The sequence below is a fragment of the Python bivittatus genome, unplaced genomic scaffold (genome assembly GCF_059951505.1).
Source record: "Python bivittatus isolate LINGU-HERP-01145 unplaced genomic scaffold, Pbiv_v1 ctg000480_np1212, whole genome shotgun sequence".
Classification (NCBI taxonomy): Eukaryota; Metazoa; Chordata; class Lepidosauria; order Squamata; family Pythonidae; genus Python; species Python bivittatus.
In genome coordinates this window covers 16,227,238-16,241,679 of record NW_028277075.1, presented here as the reverse complement: position 1 = coordinate 16,241,679, position 14,442 = coordinate 16,227,238, and the positions used below count along the sequence as shown (strand labels likewise).

The following is a 14,442-nucleotide window of genomic DNA, read 5'->3' as shown; positions in this document are numbered from 1 at the left end:
TCACTGAAGAAGATGGGTCTGAAAAGGAGACAGCGAAGGCAGCGAGGCACTTCTGCTTCGGCCGCAGGGGCTAGGTGCAAAAGGTGAAAGATCGGCTTCACACAGCTGGCCTGGGGTGGCTGCAGCTTCCTGGGGTGGCTTTGCACAGCTGGGCTGAAGTGGCTGCAGCTTCGTGCTGTGCTGTGGCTTAGGGGTTTCTTGCAGCCCCAGAGCTATGTGGTTCTGGGGCTGCTTGCCACCCCGCAAGGCAGGGTGCAGAGTAGCCAAAAGGGCGGAGATGGGGGGGAGATAGGCAGGGGAGCTGGAGGTAGTCCCTTACCTTACTGAGGCTCAGGGCTGGGAGGGACCATGCCTGACATGGCGTGGATTGGGGTGGGTCCTCGGCTAAGGACCAGTGAAATTCGCTTAACAATGGAAAAGGGAATTATTGGGATTGCAGTCGTTAAGTATTGCAGTCACATGTTGTCTTGCTTTAAAACTGCATCACTTAGTGATGGAAATTCTGATCCCAGTTGTGGTCGTAACACCAGAACTGCCTGTATAATTGTGAATGGAAATCAGTGAATGTCATTAGAGTATTTGGGATTCATTTATTATAGTATTGAAAAAAAAGTATTATCAACAAACTGCCCTTTTGCAGTTTTTTAAAAGCACAACTTCACCTAGGGAAGCCAGTTAATGTTAAACAAACCTTCATAATCTTTAAATCATGATTTATGTTTCTTTGCACATAGTCTCTAAAGCTTTGTAATACTATCAGCTATTAATCAGCATCTTCTCCCAAAGTGTAATATCAAAATCTGTTAGCAATTATCACGCACCAGTTCTTAAGTGTATTTTTTTTTCCTTGGGGATGCCAGCTATATTGTAAGGTATGGAAGAAAGAAGACCTCCTGTACTCAGTGAACATCTGCTAAGGGCACATCCAGACAGCCATTTTAACGTGGTTTACTCCAGTCCATGAGGCAGCACAAAATACGCCAGCAGAAATTGGCTCTACCTCAGTAGTTCGTGTCTACTCTGCCTCAGTAACAAGGCCAATGAGTGGTATTGTTCTAACAGTTTATTGCAAGGCAAATTAAGGTACAGCAATTGGTGGATTTCCCAACTAGTAGGAAAAGCAACCACCAGTCACTGTCCCTAAGTGGGCTGAGCCTGGACCTGAGCAAAGGGGCAAGTTTAGATGTGTGGCTAGAATGGCAAGTTTAGGCATCTGGCAGAATCTTTACAATTTAGTTTTGAGAGACCCTAGCCTATTTCTTTCTCCAGCAATATCAAGATCTCTAGAGAAAGTGGTAGATTAGGACCTTTTGGAGTGTTCAAAAATGTCCTGGTCTATCACTTTCTTAGTGTGGTGGTATACCATTTTCTCTAGCAATTTATCCCTTGCCTAGCAATGCCAAGTTCATTAAAGAAAGTAAAGTAGAGATATCCTGGTCTGCCTGGACTAACATAGCTTCACCAAGATCACTAAAGAAAACATGTAGAGAGATTCTGGTCTGTCATCTTCTCTAGTGAAGTTAGTGCTGCTGCTCCTCACTTGCCGTCATGTCAGCCCAGCAGCACAGGCAAAATGATCACGCCAGGAAGTTAATAGTGACCTGAGAGGAAGGGGCATGCCCACAGCAGCCAAAACCAGCCAATAGGAGACGGGTATGTTCCAGCCCTGCTGTCATCCCTATAGTTGTCCCTGAAGCATCATATGTGATGCAAATAGCAAGGCTTGTGTTAGGAGAAGGTAGAAAATACTACTTCCACATTGATCAGAAAAAAAATATGCTTCCTTTGCTCATCTATGGACTGTGGATGACAGGGAGGATGTATCATGTAGGCATGTACTTAATGGTAAGCAAGGCATTTTCAAGCTGAAATTAAGGGGACATTTAGATATACCTTAAGTAGGTTCATAATTAAGTTTTGCATTTAGAACAAGGAAATATGCCTTCATGTGTACATAATAAGAGCAACATTGTTATTTTGCATTGTGGCAGTGTTTCATAGAAATAAGGTTTCTATGAAGAAATCCATTATCCATCTATCAATAAAATCAAAATTAGCCAAAGGATAGAGTATAAGAAATTTCAGTGTAGGTCTGGCAGCGAAGCAGATTGTGGTGACCATGGTTTCTATGTTTCATGTAAATGCAACAAAATGTTGTAGGAGTGATTATTCTCCACTATCCTAAAGGATTAATGAGTAGAAGTATATTGTTCCTTTGGTCTCAGATTTTATTATTGTAGCTGCCCATTATATAGATCAATATGTAAATATAGTCACAGAAAACTTCAGGGACTTGTCCAGGCAGTCACCAGGAGTCAATATTGACTCAAAAACACACATACAGTGGGGCAAAAAAGTATTTAGTCAGCCACCAATTGTGCAAGTTCTCCCACTTAAAAAGATGAGAGAGGCCTGTAATTTTCATCATAGGTATACCTCAACTATGAGAGACAAAATGAGAAAAAAAATCCAGAAAATCACATTGTCTGATTTTTAAAGAATTTATTTGGAAATCATGGTGGAAAATAAGTATTTGGTCACCTACAAACAAGCAAGATGTCTGGTTCTCACAGACCTGTAACTACTTCTTTAAGAGGCTCCTCTGTCCTCCACTCGTTACCTGTAGTAATGGCACCTGTTTGACCTTGTTATCAGTATAAAAGACACCTGTCCACAACCTCAAACAGTCACACTCCAAACTCCACTATGGCCAAGACCAAAGAGGTGTTGAAGGACACCAGAAACAAAATTGTAGACCTGCACCAGGCTGGGAAGACTGAATCTGCAATAGGCAAGCAGCTTGGTGTGAAGAAATCAACTGTGGGAGCAATAATTAGAAAATGGAAGACATACAAGACCACTGATAATCTCCCTTGATCTGGGGCTCCACGCAAGATCTCACCCCGTGGGGTCAAAATGATCACAAGAACGGTGAGCAAAAATCCCAGAACCACATGGGGGGACCTAGTGAATGACCTGCAGAGAGCTGGGACCAAAGTAACAAAGGCTACCATCAGTAACACACTACGCTGCCAGGGACTCAAATTCTGCAGTGCCAGATGTGTCCCCCTGCTTAAGCCAGTACATGTCCGGGCCTGTCTGAAGTTTGCTAGAGAGCATTTGGATGATCCAGAAGAGGATTGGGAGAATGTCATATGGTCAGATGAAACCAAAGTAGAACGTTTTGGTCTAAACTCAACTCGTCGTGTTTGGAGGAGAGAGAATGCTAAGTTGCATCCAAAGAACACCATACCTACTGTGAAGCATGGGGGTGGAAACATCATGCTTTGGGGCTGTTATTCTGCAAAGGGACCAGGACGACTGATCCGTATAAAGGAAAGAATGAATGGGGCCATGTATCGTGAGATTTTGAGTGAACACCTCCTTCCATCAGCAAAGGCATTGAAGATGAAATGTGGCTGGGTCTTTCAGCATGACAATGATCCCAAACACACCGCCCGGGCAACGAAGGAGTGGCTTCGTAAGAAGCATTTCAAGGTCCTGGAGTGGCCTAGCCAGTCTCCAGATCTCAACCCCATGGAAAACCTTTGGAGGGAGTTGAAAGTCTGTGTTGCCCAGCGACAGCCCCAAAACATCACTGCTCTAGAGGAGATCTGCATGGAGGAATGGGCCAAAATACCAGCAACAGTGTGTGAAAACCTTGTGAAGACTTACAGAAAACGTTTGACCTCTGTCATTGCCAACAAAGGATATATAACAAAGTATTGAGGTGAACTTTTGATATTGACCAAATACTTATTTTCCACCATGATTTGCAAATAAATTCTTTAAAAATCAGACAATGTGATTTTCTGGATTTTCCCCCCCATTTTGTCTCTCATAGTTGAGGTATACCTCTGATGAAAATTACAGGCCTCTCTCGTCTTTTTAAGTGGGAGAACTTGGACAATTGGTGGCTGACTAAATACTTTTTTGCCCCACTGTATACACACAGAGGCAATATGTACTTCTTTTGTATCTTCATTACTTGACAGTTTGCTACAGTATTTTGTTTCCAATGCTGTATTCATTTCTAAATAGAAGCTTCTCTGGTCAATTCCAGTACAAGTCAGTGGCATGATGAAACTGATTTTGCCTTATACTAGTCAGATTTAATCCTGAAGGAAATTTTTTGAAAAGTAGCACATTCCTTGAGAAATAGATTGTATTTTTAACCTCTCCTTAAATGTGGAGATACATAGTTATACAGAGAAGCATTGATTCTTTAAAGAGTTTCAGAAACTTGAGAACTCAAGCAGGTCTCTGCTTGCACAGTGGGACTTCCTCTCCTTTACCTTTTGCTTCCTTCAAAAGACTGCACACACCCAAAACTGTTTCAGAAATTTCCTCAAACTTCTGGAGCAAATTTTGCGTTTACTGGGGAAGCAGAAATTTGTTTTATCAATAGTGTCAGTTCCACTCTATCCATACCGTTGGATATAGCTTCTCTCTCTCTTTTTTTAATTACCATTTCCATTGCAGGAGGGCAGGTTGTACCATCAGAAATTAGTCTCTGAAATCTGCAGAACCTATAAAACCAGTTTGACCAGAAAATGTGGTGGAGCAGGAAAATTTGAGTGTGTATTTATATAGAATGGTAGTTCTACCAGCTCTACAGTACTATCTCTAGATTTTGGAAAATTTAGCTTCTGTATAGGAGACATATACCAGGATTCTTGGGATGGCTATGGGTGGTGGGTGAGTAATATCTTAAATTCATATGCAGTGGAATCCACATGTATTTAAAGCTAACATTTTATTTTTTTCTTAATGTGAATTAAAACAACTAGAACCCTCGCTACAATTCTACATAGTATACTAACAATCAAATAAAAGGTGCCAAAATTCCAGAATGAAAATGTATGGGACCGTATCAAGAGTCAATATTTAGCTGAAGATTTACAAAGGTGTAGGTAGTATTCTACTTACACACCAGAGAGATTTCTAGCTCCTTTTTCCTTTAAGCCAACCTTGATAGTTGTAAGATTCTCCTCATATAGTGCAGAGAAGGAATCAAATGTTTACACTCATATGCAGAAGAGTGTTTACCAATTAAAAGGATATGTGTCTAGTAAAACAATATTTGGAAATAGCTGTCCAGAAAGTTACATTTCCTATACAAATCAAATCTATTAATGTTTTAGAGCAGCATATTTCTATACATTTATTGTCACTGAATATACAAGAGTTGTTGGATCCCTTCAGATATCTGTTCTTCTCAGAGATGGATAACAGGAAGACCATTTGATAAAAAGGCACAAAATAAATTGACCCAATAACTATACTTTCAACAACACTGCACTGTTTTCCAGTGCTGCTTTTGTACCGGCAAAATTAAATATTACACAAAACAGTTTGTGATGTGGCACAGACTTCAAAAACAGCAGGTTAGAAAAAGTCCTTTGTGCGACCAGAATCAGCCATTTAGCGCTTAAGTGGACAATTCATGCATACATGCCTAAGGGTATGTTCTAATGCAGTCAATGCAGCTTACTTCTGAGTAGATGCGTAGGATTCTGCTGCTCATTTTTGATGGCCCAGTATTGTAAGACTCTCAGGGGTATAGAATTTGCTTAAGTACCCTATGCAGCTAGAATAGTTAAAGTAAATGTTAAAACCAAAAGGCATGTCAGAATATATCTATTCAGGTCACCAGAATTATGAGGCATTGCATGTAAGCATCTTATTTGTACGTGAAAGCAAAAAAAGTTTGTTACTGAGTCCAAGAAAACTGTGTAGGAGGAGAGCTGTGTTAGTTTATGATAGCCAACATTCAGAAAGAATCTGGTAGTACCTTTTGAGACTAACAATTTTACTTAAGGCACAATCCAAATCGTAAGTACTATTAATTTATTACTGAATTAGGGATTTGAATTTAAAATTCTCACTAGCATAGAATTCTTTGCATGATGTATAAATATATAGATAACAATAGTATCTTCAGAAGAACCTTACAGTTGGGGGCATTACTGCATTGTCATTGCTCTGGTCATCCTTGAGGAGTTGTCATTAGAAGATAGTAAAGGGTAAGTCCAAGGGAACTGTCATAGTGTGTCTTGAGAACAGCATTTGCTGTTGATGGGAGAATAGAGTGAAAACTCCAGCCTACTTTCTTGTATATTATTAGAAATTCCAAGAAAGAGGCCATATCAGACCCATTAGAGCCATTTTCTGTATACCTCTCTGAATCATTGTCATAGTAAACATGGTAATAATATGTGTAAGGGCAAGGTACAGTTACGTTTATTCTTTTACTTCTTATAAAGATAGAAGCGAATGTTTGCTATTCATGCTAAAGAACATTTAAACCATGGCTGGAATAAATGAGAGGACTGTATATATGACTGTGTGTAATATATATGCTACAGTTGGTTGTTACTGTGTGCTGTTTTGGAGTACTTAGAAGTGGTGTGGAAACAACACCATACCTCATATGTTTGAACTCAACCCAGTGCATGTCAAGCCAAAACCCATAGTGAAATTCACGTAGATTGGTAATGAAATAAACCAATAATATAACCTTCCCCAGCTTGGATGCTTTCCAGATGTACAGACTTCAACTCCTCAAATTCTCTGCAATAGCAGTGTTGCCAGAGGAATTCTGGGAGTAGACCCTCACAGTCAGAAAATGCCAATGTTGGGGATGACTCCTGCAAGTAGTTTTGCCCAATTTCATCTTGTTTTTTTTTAATAATAACTTTATTAAATTTGTAAGCAAAAAAGGAATAAACTAACAGAAACTAATATCTAAGACAAAGAAAAGAAAAAGAAAGAAAGAAGCCAAAAGTGCAGAAAAAAAAGAAAGAAAAAAGAAATATAATTACTTCTGATTTTCTTTTACAACAGTTATAGGTACAAAATTAAATTGAACTCTTACTCCATGGTTGCAACATAGCTTTCATTTTTTCTATCATCTACTATTTTTTCTAATCATCATACCCATATATCATAGTTTCATTTTTTTCTGTTTCATGCAAAAAGTCCAAAAGGGGTTTCCAGTCAGCTTAATCAGTGTCATTTCTCTAATCAAGGCTGTCGTTGAGCCATCTGAGCAAGCTCCATCATCTTCACCATCCACTCTTCCATTGTGGGTGATGTCAAATCTTTCCACCATTGGGCCTATAAAAGTCTCGCCGATATTATCATACATAAAAACAACATTCCACGAGTGTTTTCCAACTTTTTGTCAATTGGTCTGTTATCCTCTCATCTTGCTTTATATCTCTATTCAGAAGGGATAATGGGCATCCTTGTCTTGTTCCTTTTTGTATCTCACAAGGATTTTTTAGATTGCTATTAACAATGATTTGTGCTTTCTGTGAGGTTTATCAATTTTACCCATTTTATAAAATTCTCTCTAAAATTCATATCTTCCAAAACTTTATATTAAAAAGGCCAATTTAAACTGTGAAAAGCTTTCTCTGCATCTAAAAAAATTAATGCAGCTTGTTTTTCATTTTGCTGTTTGAAGTATTCTACAATATCTGACACTGTTCTGATATTGCCTTTTAACTGTCTTTTACCCAGTTTCGTCTTGTGAAGATGTTGATCCCACTGTAGCAGGCACAACAGGGTAGGGGCTTGAACATCATACAGTAGAAAGCGCCAAATGAGCATCTTGCCTCCATAGAATCTGGAGGTTTTTATTGTATGTGTAATGAGACAATGCAGATGCATAAATGACTATTACATATAAGTATTGACTTTGGGTCTAGAGATGAAGTACAAGTTTTTAAAAACAGAAGGAGAGATTCATAATAAAGGGGCAAATCTAGAGCATTGGACAAGGCTATCTGTACATAAATCACTAAAACATAAACCATGCTTTTATAGTTTTTTATTTGTAATTGTTTTTATGTATTTATTCTTTTTAATTGTTGTACGCCACCCAGAGTCACTTTGTGTGAGATGGGTGGCTATATAAGTTAGATAGATAGATAGATAGATAGATAGATAGATAGATAGATAGATAGATAGATAGATAGATAGATAGATAGATGATTTTCAAACCACAATTACTAAGCCAAAGTCAAGGAAATCATAATATGATTTAGCATATTATGGTTTGTAAATCATGATTTATGGGGTAGTATGTACAAATACAGTCCAAGAATTCTAAGTGCAGAAGAGTAGAGGGGCTGTTTAAGCTTAAAGTTGCCAAGGTTGAGAAACACTGGTTTAAGGTGTAAGGTTCTAGCTTAAGGAAAGGAAAAGAGAAGGCAATGCATAAGGTGGATCAATGGGATCAAAGGAATTACTGGAATGCCATTTGAAGAGCTGCTGTTATAACTAAAATGAGTCAAGATGGTAAGGATTTGTCCATAGAGTCATCATGGGGTGACCTGATGGTCCTTATTAACTATCCATAATGGCTGTTTATAGCTGCTGATTAATACAGTGTTTTTTTTTCATAGCAGTGCTCTGCATTGGCTGATTCAAATGTCTCTCTATATTGAGTAGATTAGAATAGGACTCTACAAGTCAGAGAGTCTGAGTTCTGGAGTGTTCATTCCTTACATACCAGAGATTGCTCATGATAAAATTACTTAGGTTGTGGTCAGCAGTGTAAACAATACCTCTTATTCCCTGGCTGATCTTTAACCCTTGCTTAACCGATTTTCCAGGACAAAATTGAAGTTATAAAATCAAGCTGGATAAGCCATATCTCCCTGTAACTGCAAAAAGTCATCCTTTGAAGTCCTTCTCCAGATACCCCTGCCAAAGGAATCAAAATGGATAGCCACAAGAAAAAATACATTCTCAGTTGTGTCACCCCATTTGAGGAATCATTAGAGAGAAATGACTTGTATTTTTCTCTTATCTCAGCCTGGCTTTTAAATTAATGTGCTAGTATTTTTAGGACTGTACTATTTATTTTATTGCTGTTTACTATTTTGGCTTGCATGCTGTATTTCTGTGGCATTTAGTGGTGCCATTATTGTTGTTGCTGATTTTTATATTGTGAAGCTGTTTTTGTCTTAGTTTTATGTATTTACTTTTCAGTAATATGTGTGTTAATTGATTTATGCAATATATTTTTTCTTTTTTTTCTTTTTTCTTTTGGTAAGGGTCCTGACTCATATTCTGCACGCTCCTGACCATTAATTCCAATTCAGTCAGAAACTTGGTCCTGTCTCATCCTTCTCTCACATTCAGCCTGAGACTGGGATGATGACTCCAACAGATAAGGCTCCCACTAGATTAGAACTAGGAAAGCATGTTTGTTCCTTTTCTCCAAGGTGGGAATTGGATAAAAGTGGCATTGAAAGCACTGAGAGATTTTCAGGTCATTTCTAGAGTTGGTCTAAATTTCCTCCATGTCAGTAATGTGATTGAAAGCTGGTAGGACTTTATATTCCATGGATCCAGAGCCTCATATGACCTATTCGTGCCTTGGCTCAGTTTTGCCCCTTTTTCATCACCCGTGGCATTGGAGTGGTGATAGCCATGGAACTGAATTTGGATTTGTTCATTGCTGAATTCAGAGGACAAATTAAAAATCTGGGAAGATGCTATAGAGTTGTCAACAATTGCCTCCCTTTGCCACTTATGTTCAAGAAAGGGCTATTAAATACAAGCATCTTCTACTAACAAATAATATGTGTGGTCATTTCTTTTTATTCTTGCAACCACCTGTGCAGTCAGTTATACTGATAGTATTTTTCCCACTGAGCTTCATCACTGAGTGATAGCTAAAGCATTTAGATAATTAGATTCTACAGAAATAACAGTGCCTTAGGAGATTATGATAGGTTCCAAGCAAGATCTGTCTTTTCTAGTCTTCATGCTTGGAGTACGAAAAGATGAAGAATATATCTAAAATCAGTGAGAGTATATTACAAAAATAGCTTTTTATATATTCACATACTCGGTTCCTTTATAAAATACCGCTCAGATATTTTCAGAGTAAGAATGCCTCTTCCCTCTTTTGAACATCTTCAGCTGTCAGAGAACTGTCTGTTGAGAGCAGATTAAGGAAAAGGGGGAGAATTTCCCATAATTCTTATTTCTAGTCTTTCAATTTTCTGCAGAATATTATTCTTAAATAGCAACATTGATGATGCAGTTTCTTCCCATGAGCTTGCTAGCCATATCTCTTTGTTGGAAATCCACAGAAGGGGAAAGGTTCCAGGTTGGAAAATATTTGTTATAATTAATTTGCTAGCAATGCATTTAAGAGACAATGTTATTTGAGCTTGGCTTATCTAAAGCTCCAGCTTTTCTAAGCCTTCACATGTCATCTATTAGCTTGGAGTACCTTGTGCAGCCTCTGCAGCCTCATCACTTGGACCTTATATTGCTGGCTGCAAAATTTTGTTCCAAATTCATTGTTCATTCTTAATGTGAAGCAGTTTATTTCTGACAGTGCTGGTAAATCTGAATTCCTGGTTTCTCTTCTGTTTCAAGCACTTTACCTTGTGAAGATATTTAGACCAGAGCACAAGCCATGATCAAATTTTTTCTGATGGTGAACAAACAAGGCCAAACAAGGCTCTCTCGTTATTATGAATACATGGACCTTCATAAGCGGACAGTTCTGGAAGCTGAAGTAATCAAGCAGTGCCTTTCTCGTTCAAAGGAGCAAGTATGTCTTTTGTCCTGTTTTCCAAAAACGTAACCATCATGTTATTCTGTTGTAGCAAAACAAAATGGATATATTTTAGCTTCTTAAAGATTAACACATGGATTATGAACAAACTTGCTTAATTGTAACTATAATATTTCATGCATCTGATGAAATGGACTAGAGTTCCCAAAATGTTATAAACTGTTAGGTAGTTTTTATGGTGTCACAATTTTTGTATATTTTTCATTTTCTTGATCAGACATCTGAAGGCCCAACTCAAGTAATTCAGGCAGACGTATGGCTGGTTGGCTTTATTATGCATACAAAATTTGTAAACCACCACAGTTAGGAAAAACAGAAACCATTCAATAACAAGCTAATAGAAATACAATAAACGTACATGATCAAGATGGATACCTACAGTCAGTTTGAGCCAAAGCATAGTAGGTCAGCTCCGGTCATGTACAATAGGAAAACGGGTATCTAGGATTGTGATTAAAAGTGCAAAAGAGGTTTGCATGTAAAGAATGTTGAGTTTTCAACCTAATTGCTGCTTTATACTCCCTTTCTTTTTCCACATGCATGCTTTCCTCCCCACCCCCTCACCCCGATATTAAAGCCTGGCTGGGCAACCTTCTTTAAATTACACATATTGTTTTATATTGGTCATAGTCACTAAGTCAAGGGGGTAGCCATTCAGTCTGGAGTTCGAAACCTTTACTCCCCAACTTGAAAGTTCACTCCCACATGGTAAAACAATAATTGGTTTCACTTGTTTTAACTATGGTTTGTTGAACAAACTATAGTGAGTTTGGTGTACCCATAACAGTAAGCCAGAAATAAGGTTGGAGTAAGAGGAATTGTTGCAGATTTTCTTTCTGGATTTGGATGATAAGCTTCTTGTGCATGAATTTCCCATCAATCCACTACTCATGGAAACTATGGAAGAGCATATGGCTACATTTAGTATCCTCCTCTGGCTTCAGTGGAGTTGAAGAGTGTTTCTGAGGATCCCACTGGATCAAATTTCTCTGGCACAGTCTAGTATGACAGTACTTAGTCTGATTATTCCCAATAAGGATAATTTTCCCACTATGTTTTTTTAAAGGGGTGTGTGTGATCAAATTGATCTCAAAAAGTGGGGCAAACATTTATAATGGCCTAAAGAAATACATAATTACAATTGCCAAATTAATAGAAAATTTAAAGTGAGTAGAGGGAACGTAAGACTGGAGTTTCACTGTTCTAAAATCCCTAATCTAAAGTCCCAATTCTCTCATAGAAACAGTGCTTGGGATTGCAGCAAGAATCCAACTTGGGGTAAGATGACCACAAATGATAGGGAAGGAAGGCAGTTGCTGAGCTAGAGCAAGAAACAATGCACAGAAATTGGATACTAAGTGTAAGAAGAAAATGAGTGAGTACAACTGGAAAAGGGCTTGGTGAAAGCTTAGTGCTAGGGAAACTCAGAGGCACTCAGGGGACACACTATAACTTAAGTATCAAAGAATTCACCTGATTTAGGGACACAGTCAACAGGGATTCCATATGTTCTTGATACAAGGTCTATCTCATACAGCCCTGAAAGAAAGGTTATTACAATATACAAAGAAGCACATAGAAAATTTTCAGGGCGTTCCTGATGCTGCGTGTGCTCAACCAGTAAGCCAACATGCCCATCTTTCCTTTTCTGCCCTGTATTAACCTTGATATCCATAAATCAACAATTTAAGGAAAAGTTCTCCAACACGTAGTTTACACAGTGCTAAACTATAACAATATGCAAAAGGACCTCAAGGAAGACCTATGTTTGATAAAACGCAACTGATGAATTTATGCATTATGGTAATCCTCAAACAAACTACTTTATGGCTTAGTGTTATGCACAAAATATGAATGACATAGATGTTTATTTAGACATGAATGAAAAATAAGTATTATTCAATTATTCAGAAATTGGGATTTTTTTGGAGTTTTAATTATTTTATTATTTAATTAAGCTTAAGAAAAATCATCTGTTGTCTTTCTGCCAAAAACCAATTATAGATGTCCTTGATTTTTCTCCCTGTTGGAACCTTGGCTCTTGAAAGCATAGCTAGATTACTTCAGCTAGAAATATTTTACTTTTTAGGTCCTGGAACATGCCAAAGACCAGGTGTCCAGGAGGCATCACAACTTAGTATTTTGGATCTTTTCCTAGTACTGATGAATGAAGTTCCAGGATGCCTTCTTACCCTGGACAACTAAATCTTTACTATGCCAGCTGGGCATGGTCCTGTTAAAGTTTAAATGTGATGGGGTAGCTATCAATGTTTTGTTCATATTTATGTAAAGAATTTATTTTTTACTGACATATGCAGGAGGGGAACAATCCAACAGCCTTACTGCACTTCATTACACTCTTTTTTCAGCATTTTTGTATAGCCAAGTTCCAATACAAGGTCTGGCCTATAATATATGATTTTACTCTAAGACACTGATTGAGTTCACACATCACATTGAATCATTATGTAGTTCATCTGATTTTGTATTAGCATGCTGGGAAATCCAACAGTCATAAATTATATATTCTTGTGATGAAATAGAAAATCAGACCAATTATTTAGTAAGCTAATACATATCTACAAATCTGGGTATTTTATATCAACTTAGATCTTTTACTTTCTGTTTCCCTTTAGTGCTCCTTTCTTGAGTACAAAGATTTTAAGTTGGTCTATAGACAATATGCTGCTCTTTTCATAGTAGTTGGAATCAATGAAACAGAGGTACGTTTTAACTTTCTTACGTGTGTAAAGTTAGACACAGGTATTTTCTGAAGACACTTTTTATATCAAAAGGTACTTGTTGATACTTCTTTGTCCTGATTTTCATACGTCATCTAATACCTCATCTTCTGATGATCGCTGTGTAATGCTGGGCAGGCAGTTTTTTTGGGCTGGCCCCCAAGGAACGCAAGCGTGCGGTAGCAATGCTATGACATCACCAGAGGGGTGAAGTAGAAATATTTTGGCCTTTTTAATGTATTTGGTGAGAGGTGTGGGTTTCAAAGGTGGCAACCCCTGTAGTGATTTAATATACTTATTTTCCATGGTTTAGAGCCTGCCCCCAGCCAGTTTTTTGTATTTTGCTGCAAAATGCAGTGATGCAGTGGGGAGAGAGAAAAATGGGGTAGCCAGTGGGTTGTCCAAGCCAGACATAAAGGAAATTGCACATTTGCTTCAGAACGGTAAGAGCCTTTCATCACAATGAAAGTTGTATTTTTTAGTACTTTATGTGATATGGACCTTAGATTCTAGGTGCAGTACAAGATATTCTGTGTCCCATTTCTCGTGCTTTCTTTTCTCTATCTTATCCTAGGATCAAAACTGGAGACAACAAGCCCAAATTTTTAGCATTGTTATTTAAACCTGAAGGCTGAAAAAAAGAGTAATGGACTATTGCAAGCTACAAGAAACATTTGGGCAGGATAGTAATGCTAGTCCCTTGGAACAAATTAAAAACCCTGTGGTACATTAAAGATGAAAAGGCTGGCATGAGCTTTTGTAAGCAATAGTGATAGATTTAGCTAGATATCTAAATGGAATACCATGAATTCATATGACACATAAGCTAGCTGCTGAGAGTTGTATCAGCCTCATCATATCAGCATTTATTGGTTTGATTGGCTCTCATTTCTGTTAGCAGATCAATTTGCGCATTGTATTTCTAATTTCAGGATGTATTTATTCTGTATCTTCAAAACCGCTTGAAAATAGTCTACTTCTTCCCTCCCAGACACTGTTTCTACTGTACCTGAATCTGAAATGTGTTGTCCTATTACTTTATAAAGATGTATTGATCAATCTTGAGTAAAATAAAATATATTTGTAATAAGG

At 37.9% G+C, this 14,442-nt stretch overlaps 1 protein-coding gene across 3 annotated transcripts in view; it reads left to right on the top strand.

Annotated features, from left to right (window-relative positions):
- AP4S1 (adaptor related protein complex 4 subunit sigma 1) overlaps positions 1-14,442 on the top strand; it is a 36,213-nt gene that overhangs the window by 14,041 nt on the left and 7,730 nt on the right. For all 3 annotated transcript variants that reach the window (XR_015796980.1, XR_015796979.1, XM_007429021.4), the window contains exons 2-3: positions 10,408-10,585; positions 13,246-13,332. Coding sequence is in view for 1 of the 3 variants with exons in the window: in XM_007429021.4 (XP_007429083.1) it covers positions 10,448-10,585; positions 13,246-13,332 (225 nt within the window). In the remaining 2 variants the exon portion in view is untranslated. The remainder of the gene's footprint in view (positions 1-10,407; positions 10,586-13,245; positions 13,333-14,442) is intronic.